The sequence below is a fragment of the Neovison vison genome, chromosome 6 (assembly GCF_020171115.1).
Source record: "Neovison vison isolate M4711 chromosome 6, ASM_NN_V1, whole genome shotgun sequence".
Classification (NCBI taxonomy): domain Eukaryota; kingdom Metazoa; phylum Chordata; class Mammalia; order Carnivora; family Mustelidae; genus Neogale; species Neogale vison.
The window spans coordinates 116,707,256-116,722,402 of record NC_058096.1 but is presented as its reverse complement, the minus strand read 5'-3'; the positions used below and the strand labels follow the sequence as shown (position 1 = coordinate 116,722,402).

Sequence of the window (15,147 nt, the reverse complement as noted above, 5' to 3'; positions counted from 1 at the left end):
AGAACCGATGCCCAGATGGGAGGTGGCTTGTTCAAGGCTGGATATAGGGGCAAATTCAGACCTGTGAGCCAGCTCCCACCCCAGGGCCCCACTTAGGGAACTTGCCTAAAGTTCCTAAGTCACATTTCATTAAGTAAGGTAGAGCCCATGTATTCCTGTTTTACAAAACGGAGGAAAGCCAGGGTGGGTGGTGTTGCTTTCTGAAACTGTCTGTGATACTTGTTTTTCTCTTCAGTTATTTATTTTTGTGAGAATGCACCAGGGCGTTCTAGCCTGGTGTTGCTAGAAGTTTTTCAAGAGGGTCATTGTTCCGCAGCCCCCTAGCCGTTAGGTGCTTGGAGGAGGATGGACCGAAAGTCCCAATCACAGCAATCCTGATGCTCCCTCCTTGTCTAGGACCCTTGTGGCGGGTAGGACCAGAACCTTCCAGTCATGAAAGGTTGGCATGACCTGCTGTAAGTGGGGATGCCCGAAAGTTTTTTTTTTTTTTTTAAACATTCTATTTATTTGAGAGCAAGTGAAAGAATGAGAGAGTGAAAGAGAGCATAAGACGGGAGAGGTCAGAGGGAGAAGCAGACTCCCCGCTGAGTAGCGAGCCCTAGTCAGGACGTGGTCCTGGGACTCCAGGATCATGACCTGAGCCGAAGGCAGTTGCTTAACCAACTGAGCCACCCAGGTACCCTAGAAACTTCTTCTTTGCAGTGGAATGCCAGTTCATAAACACAGAGAATGAAGGCATTAGAAAGTCCCTGTTTGGTGATAACCATTATAGTAATCCTTTATTCAGATGAGAAGAGTCAGACTTGTTTAGGAAGAGGACATCTTCATAGTCTTGAAATGTTTCCCTCCATGATGCTGTTGTTCTAGAGAACAAGTGGTAGCTTCACAATGATCAAAATTAACATCATCAGTAATGGGACAGATTGACATACTGTGTGTCCTGACAGGATTGAGAAAGAAGAACATAGTAGCACTTCTCTGTTGTTCTTGACAAAGATGCACAACCTGATTCTCATTGTGAGGAAACATTAGACAAATGCGCCTCAATGGAGATTTTACAAAGCCATTGGCCTGTATTCCTCAAATTGTCCCAGGCCATGGCAGATGAGGAAAGACTGCAGAACAACTTCAGGCGGAGGAGACTGGATCACTCTGTGTCATCCTGAGCCACAAATTTTGTTTTTGCACAATTAGAAAATTTTGTATGGGGCTATAGATTAAATGGCAGTGATGTATTCATGTTAATTTCCTGGATCTGGTGGTAGTGGCCTTGTTTCCTAGGAAATACATACTGAAATATCTTAGAGCCTAAATTCTCTCTCTCTCTCTCTTTTTTGCTATTATCTATAGTTATGTCAGTTTGGTATTATATTTTATGTCTTTAATTAAAAATGAAAACAAATAACTTAAATTCTACTTAATTAAAAAATAGAAACTAGTTAATTAAATAAAATTAAAATTTAATTAAAACAGAGAAATGAATTAATTAGTGTTTAGGTACAGTTCAGTAGACAGAATCTTTTCTATTGTAGAGTTAGAAGAGGGAATGAGTTAGAAGAGGGTTTCTGGAGTGCCCTGCTCCAAAGAAAAGTGAAGTTGTATTTTAAATGGAAGTAAGAGTGGAGTCTTGTGACTTCTCCCTGTTCTTGGGTAATTCTTACGACCCAGCAGACTTGGGCTCCTGTGGGGTTCCCCTTAACCTTCAGAAACAGGGATGAAAGCCTTGAAACGCAGACTGTCTTGGTGGGAGAACCCATAAAATGAGGACCGTAAACTCTACATGTAAGGATTAAGTGAGGTAAAACACATAAAAATACTGAGCTCAGGATCTGGCCTTTGGAACCTCATTTTGTAGGCGATGATAGATCGTTCGCTTTTTTTTTTTTTTTTTTTTTTTTGGTAGCATAAGAATCAATAAAATAACATGACATTTTGGCAAGAGGCCTGGTTCAGGAGACAGGAAGCTTGAAGAGCTATTTGACCACTGGCCAAGTCAGTCTACAAACTGTCACGGGGCCACAGGTGCTGCTCCCGAAAAGATTAAAACCCTATTTTTTTTCTCCTGCTGCAGAAGGGAATGGGTAGGTCTTCACATATAAATCTCAGAAAGGTATTTCTGGGTTCCCCATATGGAGAGACTCGTTTTTATCTGTGAAAGTTGCTGTACTGTGGATTTCTGGGCACAAGGAGTGATGGTGGGCTGTTCTCCCCACGGCTGCCCCACAGTCCTGGGAGAACCTGCTATTTCTCCTTGGGGGAGGGTTGGCTGTTCTCAGCCTGATTGCACTCGTCCTGCTTGTGCAGACTTCTCAGTAGCATGCCCCGGTCATGGTGGCAGGTCCTTCTGCCCTGTGCCACTGGAGAGGGTATAGAAGGTGATCTGGGCCTCTGAGGGCAGTGGTGGGCTGCAGAAACCCACTAAGGGAAGGATGAGTCTGCGGGGTGAAAAGGCCCCAGGAAGTTGAGCCCTAGGAAAGAGTAAAGGATTCACCATTCCTACCAGGAAGAATTGCCAAAATACAGATTTTATTAGTGACGTGAGAGAGACGTGAGAGAAAGTGCCAGACTGTTCGTGTTTGGGTGGCCGGGACTGCTGGGGCAGTGTCCTGGCCTAGGACATGACTAGGCAGTGTGCATGGAGTGTGCCTTCAGCTCCAGGATGGAACAACGTGCCAGCCATGCCAGAGGCCTGTCACCAGAAACAGAGTTCAGAGGCAGCAGCTGTCCTTGCACGGGCACCCCCGAGGGAGGTTTGGTGCTCCCAGAACCCCACAGGAGGACAGAGACTGTTTGGGGATTACGACCTTGCCTGGAGGGTCTGCCCAGCTCGCTGCAGTCTGGCTAGCTCCGGCGAGGTTCCCCTTACTAGTGACCATGTGTGGATTCTAAGAGACACCTTGGGACACTGGGTGGACAGCTGGGCTGGAAAGGAAGCATGAGGCCTGGGGTGGGGGACTGGAGTCCTTGAGGGTTGGCAGCCCAGGGCCAGTGGGCCTGTCCGCCAGCAAGGAGCAGGTGAGGGCTGAGCGGAGATCTGGAAGGTGAGTGGACAGGCGTGCCGGCAGGAGCATTCCAACAGCTCTGCTGCGGCAAAGGAGGGGACTTTGTGAATGAGGATATGGGTCAGATGACATGCACCTGGTTCCTCTTTGCCATCATTGACAGTGGAACCTTAGCAGCACTTAATCCTTTGGACCTCTATTTCTCCATCTGTAGAGTGGGTGGAATTACCATGTGCTGGCAGTGGAAGGACTGCTGGTTGCTGCCCTCTGTCTGTTCTCTCCTTTTTCCTTTGTAAGCCAATCCCATTTATTGGGAGCAGCATTATGCCTGGTAAAAGCATTAATTTCATAGCTTCCCTGGCAGCTAGGTGTGGCCAAGTGACTAAATTCGGGACTTCCAGGAAGGTTGTTGAAAGGGTCTGCTTTATGGCAGGGGACTAGGGCGGGTACCTATCCCTGTCTTCCTCCTTGTTGTCTGGAAAGCAGCCTGACTGGAGCCCCAGTTGGTATTTTGCACCATGCAGTGACCTTGAGAATGGAAACCAGACCCAGGGTAACAAAATGGAAAGGTAGAAGGGGCCAGGACCTCTGAGAGCTTTCCAAAGGAGTCCTGTAATACCTGGGTAACTTAACTTGGTCCTCATATGTTATTCGGACCATTGTTGCTTGACGTCTTCTGTTATAGCAGCTGGACCCGACCCACACAGATGCACCTGCCCCTGAGGGTTATGGGAAGGTTTAAGTGAGCTCAAGTATAACAGAGTTTTGTGAGTCGGGAATGCACTTTGAACACTGCTGGGTACTCTAAAAATGTAAGCAGTCAGTCCTGTTGTGGCCATTGTCGTTTGAGGAGGCCTGCGGGACTGGGCTGTGGTGGACAGGCCCTGAACAGGCTGGCGGGGCTAGGGGCATGAGTGTGTGCCAGAGCTAAAGCATGGGGATGAGGAGCTGCATGGTTAGTTTTCCTAATTTTACAATGAATCCACGAATGCTGGGAAAGAGGGGAAAAAGTGGCTGGGGGAGGTAAAAGAGGACAGAGGAGATTAGAAACAGGAGCCCCCACAATTCCCATAAACAACCTCAGGGTGAGCCATTTGGAAAGTTGATCTGTGACCATTCAGGCAGACCCATGGTAACCAGATCGCTATTTTCAGAAAACACCTGTTAATTCTGCCCAAAGAGCACTGCTTGCTACAGCTGCCATCCCCAGGGGTCTATGAAAAAAAGCCTGCTGGTGAAGAGCAGAGACCAGGCATCCATCTCAGGCTGGTGAACAAAGTGAGAATGTGATTGTGCCCCAAATAGGAAGCAGGGCTTGAGCTCTTGCAGATAAAAAATAAAATCTCTAGCAGACCCCAGAGGGCTCTAAGCTATGGAGAGGTCAGCGGGGGCCACGGACAGCTGTGCCATAGAAATGAAAGGAAGGGGGACATTCTGCTTTCCAGATCTAGAATCCAGTTTCCTCTGCAGGCTGAAATTCATACAAAAGTGCCTGAGCTATAATTTCGTACTGGCAATAGCAGTGAGAGGAAAATGGGGACCAGGTGTTGCATGGGTTGTCATATATTATAAACGTCCCTAAAGTTTTTCAGCCAAGTTGGAAATAAATTCTGTCCTCGCTTAAAGGATGTGATTTATATACCTAGTCACTGAAGGCACGAGGGGTGAGGGAGGGGACACATGTCACACCAGCGCTGGAGCAAACACTGTGTCTTTTCATAATCATTTGTTTTGTTTTGTCCGCAAAACAGGAGGCGATGGTTGTAAAAAATGTGAGAGCTGGCCCATAGCTCACAGTCAGTTTTCCATGCTTAATTTTGAGAACGAGTGAGGAGGGCTGGAAGAAAGAATTTGTTGTATAGCTAATACATAAAACTGACTGTGGTCATTAATTTCAACCCCTTGGCCCCCAAACCTTTTACCAGTGCTGCTAACAGGTTGTATAAATCACTCTTAGGAACTCCGTTTCCTCCCTTCCCTCCACCCTCAGAGGCAGGGGCTGGTTACTGACGTGGAAAACGGAGAGGAGTCCCAGGAGAGTCGGGGGCTCTGCTGCTGGGCAGCGCCAGCAGAACCGAGCTGGCCTTGTCCATGGCCATCTGGGGGCCGGAGGGTAGGGTCATGTGGGGGTGAAGAGCAGGTCTGGGCTTTAGAGCCTGGCAGATTCGATGTGAGTCCCTGTTCCACTGCTTCCCAGCCATGTGATCTCGATTACCAAGGTTCTTTACCTCCTCATTTGTCAAGTAGAAATAATCATGCCCATCTCAGAGTATTTGGATGCTTACATGAATATAATAACACATCTTACACAGGTTGACTATCATCACTGAAAACTTCCTTTCAACTTCTGTGGTGTGGGACCCCCTTTTTCCCTGAAGTTTCTCTGTTGGTCTCTGCTCAGTGAAAGGGAACCCCAGGAATTCTCCAGCTCACCGCATTGAGGGTCTTGAGGGGGATGGTTGTGGGAAGTGGGAGCCCCTTCTCTGCCCACAGAAGTCCCAGTCACCACGCCAGGGTGGCCTGGAGATGTCTGATGTTTTTGCCCTTGATGTGGCAGCATTTCTTGTGTTTAAATAAAAGTAGGGGGACTTTAAAAGGGACTTGGGGATGTCTAAAGGCTTTTCTCCAAAACCCGTGTGTGATGGATCAAACACACTATCCAGTGAGGAAGTCTGTGATCTCAACTCCAATGCTTCCTCGAGTCAAGGGTTGCCTTCGTCAAGCTGCCCAGACTCTCTGAGCCTCAGGTCTCTCCTCCAAACACAGGAGCTACTGACGCCCACCCAGCAGAAAATGTAGTGCAACTTCCTGAGCTGCACCAGCAAGTGGAAAGCCCCCATCCTGGTCCTGACACACAGACACCCTCTCTGCTCCCAGGGAGGGACCGTTCGACTGACCAGGCTAGAGGAGCCCCAGGAGTCGGGACCCAAGGCCTCGGACCCTTGGCGTGTTCCACCGTGTTGCTTGGTGGCAGCTTCCCCCCTAGTTAGCCTGCTGTCCTGCAGCTGGGCCTTACAGGGTGAAAGGAGTGGGGAAGGGGGCTTTGGGGGCACTGGGAAAAGCCCAGCTGGAAAGCGACCCAAGTTCTCGGTTGGATAAGAGAGCCACTACAGCCCATTCCAAGTACAGATTCCCTTGGGGACACAGCTGGGGTCAGTGCATTGTGGGGGGGGTGGGGAGTCTGCCATGATCACCCGAAACCCTGCAGCAGGAGAGGCCAGTCCAGGGGGTCGGGGGAGGGGGTTGGCATGGTGCATTGGGACTGGGCCTGTCCCTCAGGCCTCAGCACGGCTTCTCCTGGGCTGTGGGCCTCCTCCTGTTAGAGGAGGTATCTACCCCTTTCAGTGACCCTTCGGCCCCTGGCAGCCAGAAGTCCTGCCCAACGGCAATGAAGAAGCCCTAGAGGCTGATGAAGTAGGTGGCCGATGGCTGCCGTATTTCTAGGCAGACGGTGAGAAGTCAAGCTTCCTCTCTGAGCAGCTGCTTCCGGAGTCTTAGCCTCATGACACCTCACAGAGCCTGGGTTGTCACAGTGTCCCCTTCTCCCTGAACCCTCTCCTGGTTAGTGGAAAGCTAGGCCTGGTGTTCTGAGCTGAAAGCCCTCTGGTGCATTGTAAATATTTATCTCTGGGAAGCTCTGATGCTCTTTCCAGACAGAGGGAAAGGAGGCGCTTGCACAGTTGTTCTACCCCTCAGAGAAGGCCTGTTTGTTGCCCAGGGTTATAGGCTTACCCAAGCATGTCTGTCTTTTCCTAATTTCCCGGGCTCTTTTGTTGTGTGTTGTTTTGTGCATGTAAAGACGCGTCTACCAGGAATGGTTTCTGGGGATAGGAGAAGGAGGAGAGAGGAAAGGAAGCTTCTTTCCCCCCTTTTGTTTGTTTTTGGCGATCATTAATTACTCACTCTGGGTTGTAATTCCATCCATGGTCAGATGACATGCCTTGTGACTGGTTTAATTGGAGGCTGATGATGAGCTGTCTCAAGCCTTTCCACAGGGGAATGTTGACTTGGGAAGTTCCCAGCCGGTTCTGAGGTTATGCATGTTGCCTTCTGTGGTGAACGGCTCCCGGGGCCCTGCCAGGCTGGGCCTCCCGAACCCCGAGAACACCTCTGCACAGTTAGGAACTTCCTCAGTGCTGCCCAGATCTGGGGTCTCCAGGTCCTGAAAGCTGCCTCTTTAGCTAGCACTTGTGGTCTCGTCTTTCCTTTTTGCACTTGCTAGGAAGGAGTGGACCATTTTTTTAGTCAGGCTGCAGCATGAGAGGCTGAGGTGAGCAGATGGGGCCTCTCTCGAAGACAGTACCACCTTCTTTACTTTACCCCTGGAGTTGAAGTTCAACAGGAAATAGGTCTCAGACCTAGATCCTTAGCATCTTTTCTCATGTTGCCTTGACATAACTCCGTGGCTCCCGTCTTACGGTCAGACACTTGTCAGTCCTGTGGTTGGGGGTTTCAGCCAGGACCCCCGGACCACCTTCTGTACCCAAGAGGCAACAATTCCTCTGCTTCCTGAAGTGGCCTGGCTTGGCTTGCCCGATCTCTTACCAAGCGACCATCCCACAGGGGAGGCCATGTTCTGAGAGCTGCCCCGAGAGGTGACACTGCTGGCAGCGCCTCTGCATCCTGCCATCCCCCTGAGGGGCCTGGTCTGCCAGCTTAAGTGCTGGTGCTCACCCGAGGATGGTGCCCATGCAGGACTCTTCCTAACACACGGGGAAGCTTCCTCCTATCTGAGAAAATGACACCCTTCATTCCTCGTTTTTGAGATTAAACACAGACATGGCAAGATTTGAAGATTTGAGGAGCTGGTGGGAAGACCCCTCATCCAGCTGACTGGACGTCACAGTACCCTCTTCCTGGGAGTGAACAGGTCCAGCCAGAACAGAAGATGGACAGGCTGGGGGCGCAGAGGCTGAAGTGCAGGGACAGTGTTTTACTACTGGTGGTGGTTGTTCTCACACCAGGAGATGGTGTGGCCCTTGGCTGTGAAGTCTGGCTCCTGCCTCCCTTTGAATGTAGTGCAGCCCAAGGTGGGTTCCCAAAGAAACCCAAAGATTTGTTGTTTTTGTTTGTTCTCTAAGATCCATGCCTGATGGTAGTATGGGAATATGGAGAGCAATTTCCTGGAAGCTGGCTATCCAGTATGTGGATGATGGAGATCTTTCTTTAGCTACTCCTATTCATCCTCAAGTTTCGTTGTCCTGGTGTGAGAGGCAGACCCTCCATGAGCTCCTTGCACTGGAGGCCTGGCTAGTCTTGTGCACAGCCCTTTGGGCCATACTAGTCTGGCCACGATGTTCCCTGATTTGAGGAGTTTATGACCCATAATGGGAGTGGGTAGTGGAAAAGGAACACCGACTGACATGAGAGCATTAGATAAGCCATCAGAGACCTGAGTTCTGGGATCAGTGTTGCCACTTAGCTCAACAGTGTGACCCCTGACAAGGCCCACTTCTTCTTTGGTCCTCAGTTGCCCCATCTGTGTAATGGGTAGATTGGTTCTTCCTTCAGACCTATTATCCTAGATTATTCTGTCCTCTTTGTTTTTTTATCACATTCTCATGGGATTCTGACATGGTAGACATGGTAGGCCTGGATGCTGGCCACTGTTTTGAATTTTAAAGATGTCTAGTCCTTTTTCTGGGACATTCTTCCCCATTCTTTATTGATTTCATCCCTTTGGAGTCAATTCTCTCACCTATTTATTCCTTAAATCTCAGTGGTCCTAAGTGCCGTCATTACAGCGGTCCTCCAACCAACCAGCATCCTCTCTGGGCCATCACTGTGGCTGTCACTGCCATATACCAATCTTATTGCACCCTCAGAAGGGCCTATCAGCACCGCCATGTAATTCCCACAGAGAGAGGATGACAGCAGGGACCAGAGGCCAGAGGAACAGGGCCCTTTAAGAGAATCTTACCCTAATCACTTCCAGCCTTCCTGGTAAGCATCTTCCTCTTTCTAGCAGTGACATTTACAACTTGGCATCTTATTTCATAATTACATAAAAGAATGACCGCCTAGACAGATGCCCGCACAACGATGCAGCTCTCAGGATAGAAGGGGGCATTTCCCAGCCTCAGCTGGAAAGGTAGGAACAGGCCAGTCCTTTCACATCAGTGGGAAGCAATGAGTTTGCTCCTAGCCAGGTCACCTCATCTGGGAAGGTCTCTGTTGATAGAAGTATCAGCACCTTTTAGCAAACTAAGGTACTCAACAAACGAGGAGTTCTAAAGCTATAAAAGCATGTTGAATTCCTGTGGCTTAGAGCTACACGTGACCTTTTCTGGATTCACTCCCAGCTGGTCCTAGAGGGCAGGGAAGGTGCTCAGATTTACGGATGGGCTTTTAAGACAAGGCCAGAGCTCTGCCCTCCCAGCCCATTCCCGCCCTCAAGGAGCACTCTGTCTGGCTAAGGTGGTGAGGTCAGGACATAGGTGTCAGTGCCCACAACCTTGACCAGGGCCTGTCCAGGTGGGGGAGGGAAGGAGGCATTGGGGCTGCTCCTCAGAGAATAGGTTGGATATACATGACCTTGAAAGCCCAGGGAGTACACACAGCACATAGTAGGCTTTCAAGGAAGGCGACCAGCTGGCTGACTGGCCTCTCAGCCACTGGGAGTTTCTTTAGCTTTAGCGAAAATGCTTGCCTATAGAAGACCTCACTTAAATTTCACATCTGGCCAGCTTGTTGCTCTGCTTTTTGTATGTCAACACCCTTGGCACTTCTGTGTGCCCCTGTGTGGGTAGCAGGGGTGCTGGGCTGCCTCCCAGGAGCTTCTCTCTGGTGAGAGGGGAGTCGGGCTCCACTGGAAAGGGTCACTGAGCTTTCCCGTGAAACTGACTGAGGTTCAGATCCCAGCCCTATCACTCATTTGTTGCGCAACTGTGGGCTGTCGTTTTGAACTTTTCAAAGCCTGTTTCTTCACCAGAACATAGGAATAACTCAGCCTGTTGGGTGGTTAGGAGAAATAAGCTCGTGCCTGTGCAATGCTGGGTGCTTAAGAACCACTCACGGAAAGGATGCCTCCATGTGGCTGTCATTGGTGGCATTGAAAGTACCCCTGGGGCCATGAGGATGACATGAACCCCTTTCTCCATAGCCCTGTCAGTGCCTCAGAAGTCCCACCATACGTTCCCCAGGCCTCCCCATCATCTGGCTAAATGCCATTGTCTCCCTTCATTGATAGAATCTGTGATGACGTCCTTTCTCTCCTTGGGATGATGACGGTGCCCTCCCGTCCCTGTCTCATTAGTGCTCCACTCTACTGTGCGTACTGTGGATGTGGGAGCTTGGGGCACAGGAGTCAGGCAGAAAGAAAAGGAAAGTGGCTAGAGGGGGCATGTGTGCTATGAGGCCTCCCCAATGTGACTTCTTGGTGACTATGACTCTCATTTCTAGACATCCTCTCCAGGGACACGGTGTTCTTCTCTAAGATCGCCATCAGACTCCTTCTCTCTGTTCCCCAAGACTGCCTCTGAGAGCAGCAGATGCCCTGAGGCTCTGCCCTGTGGCCTATCCCTATTCTCCACTCCTGGTGGAGGGCAGCTTTCTGGGAGAGAGCGAAGTCACCACAGCGGCTTCCCAACCTCTGGACCCCTGAGTCATAACCTTTCCTGATCACCCACCCATTTTCTTGCACCCCTTTCCTGCAGGGCCAGAGAAGTCTGGCTCTGGTACCCCCCTCACTTTCCTCTGGCCTGGGCTGCTGGATTCTCACCTAGTGTAGCTCATTTTTTTCAAAACACTCACGTCGGACGTCAACTAATGTTCTTTTTCTGTGCCACAAAGGAAAAGAGAACAAGAACAAATGAATCAGTTTTTCTGGAATCATAAGCTATGATTTCTTCATAAACGAATTTAGAGAATGCCTATTGAATTCCACAAACATTCCTGAGTGTTTACTGACCACCAAGGTCTGCAGTATGATTGAGTGGAGGCCGAGATGCCAAAGATGGGGTCCCTGTCTTCAGACAGCCTCCCTGGACAGCCTGTCCTCAGACCGTCGTCATGCCCTGGGGAGAGCCTGATGGTGGGTGTTGGTGGGCGTCGTTGAGCCTCAGCTGTCCACCCCTGCCCAGGTGTCAAGGCCCAGCCCACGCCTCCCTCCTCCATGAAGTCTCCCTTGACTGCCTCAGGCATCAGTGAATTCCCTGCTCTCCAGATGCTGGATTCCTGCTGTGCTCTGCAGCCTGAATGCAAGACATTTCCCATTTGTTGTCTCATCTTCCCAACATCACAGGCTCAGGGGGCCCGTTGGATCACTCCCACTTGAACAAATGGGACAGCTAAGGTTTTGGGAAGTCATTTTCCCAGGGTCCCAGAAGTAAGCAGCAGCAAAGCTGGAACTTGCTCTTGCGAGTCCTGATTCCCACCTCAGGCCCTCTCCTCAGTGTGGAGCGCTTTCTCTCCTGCATTGTTTGACCCAAAGCACCCCCTCCTTGGAGCCCCTGCAGCCCTGCCCATGACATGCACCAAGTTCCTCCCTTCTTGGTTCCAGCCACCTGTGTGTCATTCTTGGTGGGGGACAGGATAGGGGTCCTGGGCAGCCGGGTCCAGTCCCCTGATGCCACTGCCACACAGGAGCTGAGTCAGGCTTGGTGGGGGGGGCGGGGGGAAGGAGGAGGAGAGAACAGAGCCGGTGCCTCCCTCTACCCTCCTCTCCCTGAGTCATCTGGAGGCAACGGAAGCAAATAGCACTTACGTGCCGGGTAATTGTAGGACTCAGTTTGGCTAATTATAGCTCACTTTGTCTCTCAGACAGTGGAATAAAAATATAACCATGTCCGAGGTCTTTCAGTGGTGCTGTCGGCCTCTGAACTTGGCCCATGTCTGGGTTTGAGAAAGTACTAGTCAGGGCGGGTTTCCAGCCCTCTCTCTCATGGGTCATTTACCACCTGTGCCCCACAGAGAAACACCTGTAAGCTTTGAGCTTTCGGTAGGGTATCCATCATCCAAGCATCCAGGCTGGTTCGTTTTGAGAATGGAGCGGCATGCTATTGAAAGTACACCAGGACAGTGGGCTCGAGGTAGAGCATATGGTCTCCTTGTTCTAGAAAAAATGCATGTGTGCAAGAGGCAGGGTGGGGGGCGGGCAGTTCATGAAGACTCCGATGCAGAGTGGGTCACTGAGGTAGGAAGGGCCTCTGTTTCCAGTGACAGCTCTGCATCATTCCAGGACCTCCATAGTCATCGGTTATCTGCTTCTGCCCACCCCCCACCTCATTTTCTGCCCGTGGCTGAGCCTCCCAGGATGTGTGTCTGCGTCTTATTGTTTTCTTTCTCTTTCCCCCCAGAGATCCTGCGGATAATTCAGCTGGACCTGGACCTGAAGTACAAGACCAACATCCGGGAATTGTTCGAGGAGTTTGACAACTTCCTGCCAGGCGCCATCATCGGCATAGCGAGAGAGATGCAGCCGGTGTACAGGTAGGTTTGTGGCAGCTGTGGGGGCAGTGGCGTCCAGGATCCTCTCTAGCCCCTCATCTCCTTCCCCTGCCCGGCTTCCCACGGCAGATGGAGATTTATTTGTAGACAGTCTTAAATCTCTTAATCTGCACTAAATCTCTTAGAGACACCTTTGTCCTTATTGCAGAGATGGTGACTAGTGTGGCAGGTGGGACTGCCCCACAACTGTAGCTGCTGCCTCCTTCTTTTTGGGGAGTTTGGAGCCTTTTTCTCATAGAAAGCTGAGCTGCTTGGGTTGTTGGTTCTGGTTAAGATCAGAATTTTACAACATCAGGCTTTGTATAGCTTTAATTGCCTCGTCTGGTGACAACCAAGGTTTTCTTGGCCTCTGAGTCACCAGTGATCCCTCCTCTGTCTGAGCAGAACCAGTGTATCAGTGTCTCGTGAGGAGGGGAAGGCCTTACGGCTTTGGAGCCCCAGCTGGGGTCACCTCGTCACTGTGAAGAAAGCCTCCAGCGTGATGCCGTGCGCTTCGTCGTGAAGCATGGGTGGTAGAGAAGCCTGGCACCTGAGAACCAGGAGACATGCTCAGGGATGTTCACTGCAGCATTGTGGGCAGTGGCCAGAAACTGGGCATGACTTAACTGTCCGTAGATGACAGAATGGATAAAGAGCCTGGGTGGCTCAGTTGGTTGAGCAGCTGCCTTCGGCTCGGGTCATGATCCCAGCGTCCTGGGATCGAGTCCCACATCGGGCTCCTTGCTCGGCAGGGAGCCTGCGTCTCTCTCTGCCTCTGCCTGCCATTCTGTCTGCCTGTGCTCACTCTCTCTCCCTGTCTCTCTCTGACAAATAAATAAAATCTTTAAAAAAAAAAAGAAAATCTTTTCATCCAGCTGAGTACCACACAGAACCACAGAGAGCCAGTGGACACACGCCCTGTCACGCAAAGTTAACTGTAATCTGTAGGGGTGCATGCCATGTGGCAAAAATTATAAGGAAAACCAAGGCAGCGATGATCCCCCAAACCGGCCTGGTGTTCCCTACGGAGGGGTGGGGACATGGTGGGTAGGAGGATCTGAGCGCAGGGTGCTGCTGGAGTACCTCAGTGTCCTGTCTTGTGTGTGTACTGTATGCCTTACAGTGGAAATGAAGAAAAGGAAAAGACACCTAGAAGTGTTTGTTAAAACTAGACCCATGGTTCTGGGTCCGGAGAGTTCCATATTGCTGACTGATCCTCCTCCCGGTAGTGCCAGAGCTCACCCAGAACCTAGCTGCTTAGAGCTGGAACTTCACCATCCCCCTGGGATGGCCCGCCCTTTGTTGTCTGAGCAGACCCTCCCTCCAGCTCCCTGTGGGCATTCTTGGAGCCAGGCTGTCTTTGGAGAGCTGCGGGGCACAGGCTGCTAGTGACCCCAGAGCCCGTGTTTCCCCTAAACAAGTGGGGAAGAGTGACAGCTTGCTTGCTTGTGACTATTTGCAAGACACAGATCCCATAACAGGAAATTCCTGCGAGGCCTCTGAATGGGCTGATAACTCCCGGGCCTTGTGGGCTGTTCGCCCTGACGTCATCCTCTCCCAGGCTGTCCCCCAGTCACACGGCAGAGCCTCACAGTCTGCAGGCAACTGGAGGGGAGGGTTTAGGTAAACACTTGCCACTTCAACTCAGAGCAGCCTTAGCACCTTTTTCCCTCCCCTTTGTACAAGGTGGACCTTATATCAGGGGTTCTTGAGGGTTCTTGATTTAACACCTAGAAGCAGTGGAAGGAGCACTGAACTCAGAGTCCAGTGTCCTCCATGCTAATTCCCTATGCTTGGGGCTGGGGTTCCTCCAGCTGAGGATGGGAGCTGGTGTGCCGTAGACCTCCCTCCCCCGACTCAGCACTGTGATCCTACTCTTCCCACCCTCACCGTCTCCTCATGGTCTTTCCTGTGTCCTGAGGCTGCTGGTCTGCTGCTGGGCTCCTCACTGCTTCCTAAGGGCCAGGGTCCCCCAGAATACTCACACCAGGCTCCTGATTAAATCCAGTCAGAGCCGTGAGGCCTTCAAGCCCTGGTTTGGAATCTTCTTGCGTAATAGAAATGGAAATGTGATCCCATTTAAACAGTATTGGCCAGAATTTATGTTTTTGTAGATCCAGGATTTCATTAATGGTGAAACTTAAATCAATTTAATTATCTGGACTTCTCAGAAGAAATCTCTGAAAGATTTTAGATCCAAAATGAAATTGAATTTTTCTCACCTTTGGAGTCTTTAATTATCATGTGCAATGAGAAAAATGAGGCCTCTGTCGCTGCCGGCAAACCTCCAGCCTGGCCTGTTGTAGGGCTTGTGCACTCACGATCAGCAGAAACGAAAACTCCTCCATTATATGCTCCCCCTTTCCCCTTACTTACCACCCTCCACCCCCCAGCAGCTGAAATGTTTATAAAGCCTCTAATAATTAAGTCTGCAAATGACGGCCCTGCTCGAATGTACACCCTACTGGCTCTGGGTAATTGCCTCTGAATATTTGCAGCCTCGTGCTGGGGCTGGGAATGGTTTGGTTCTGGCTGGGCTGGAGGCGGAATGGAGTGCGGGGTGTTTCTTCCACTGGAAAACTGGAAACACCAGTGGCCCAAAAGAGTAAATGTTGGTTGTCTGCACCTTTGGAGCCTGTGCCTGGTTGTGTGGGGTGGCAGTGGGGGTTGGGGGATAGGAGGGTGTGGGAGAAGAAGCAGGGGAGGGGAAAGGTATCAA

General features: G+C 50.7%; 1 protein-coding gene across 1 annotated transcript in view; it reads left to right on the top strand.

Annotated features, from left to right (window-relative positions):
• The window catches only part of XXYLT1 (xyloside xylosyltransferase 1), a 157,636-nt gene that overhangs the window by 77,236 nt on the left and 65,253 nt on the right, over positions 1-15,147 (top strand). Inside the window, exon 3 of the mRNA XM_044252038.1 lies at positions 12,299-12,431. Within this exon, the coding sequence (XP_044107973.1) occupies positions 12,299-12,431 (133 nt within the window). The remainder of the gene's footprint in view (positions 1-12,298; positions 12,432-15,147) is intronic.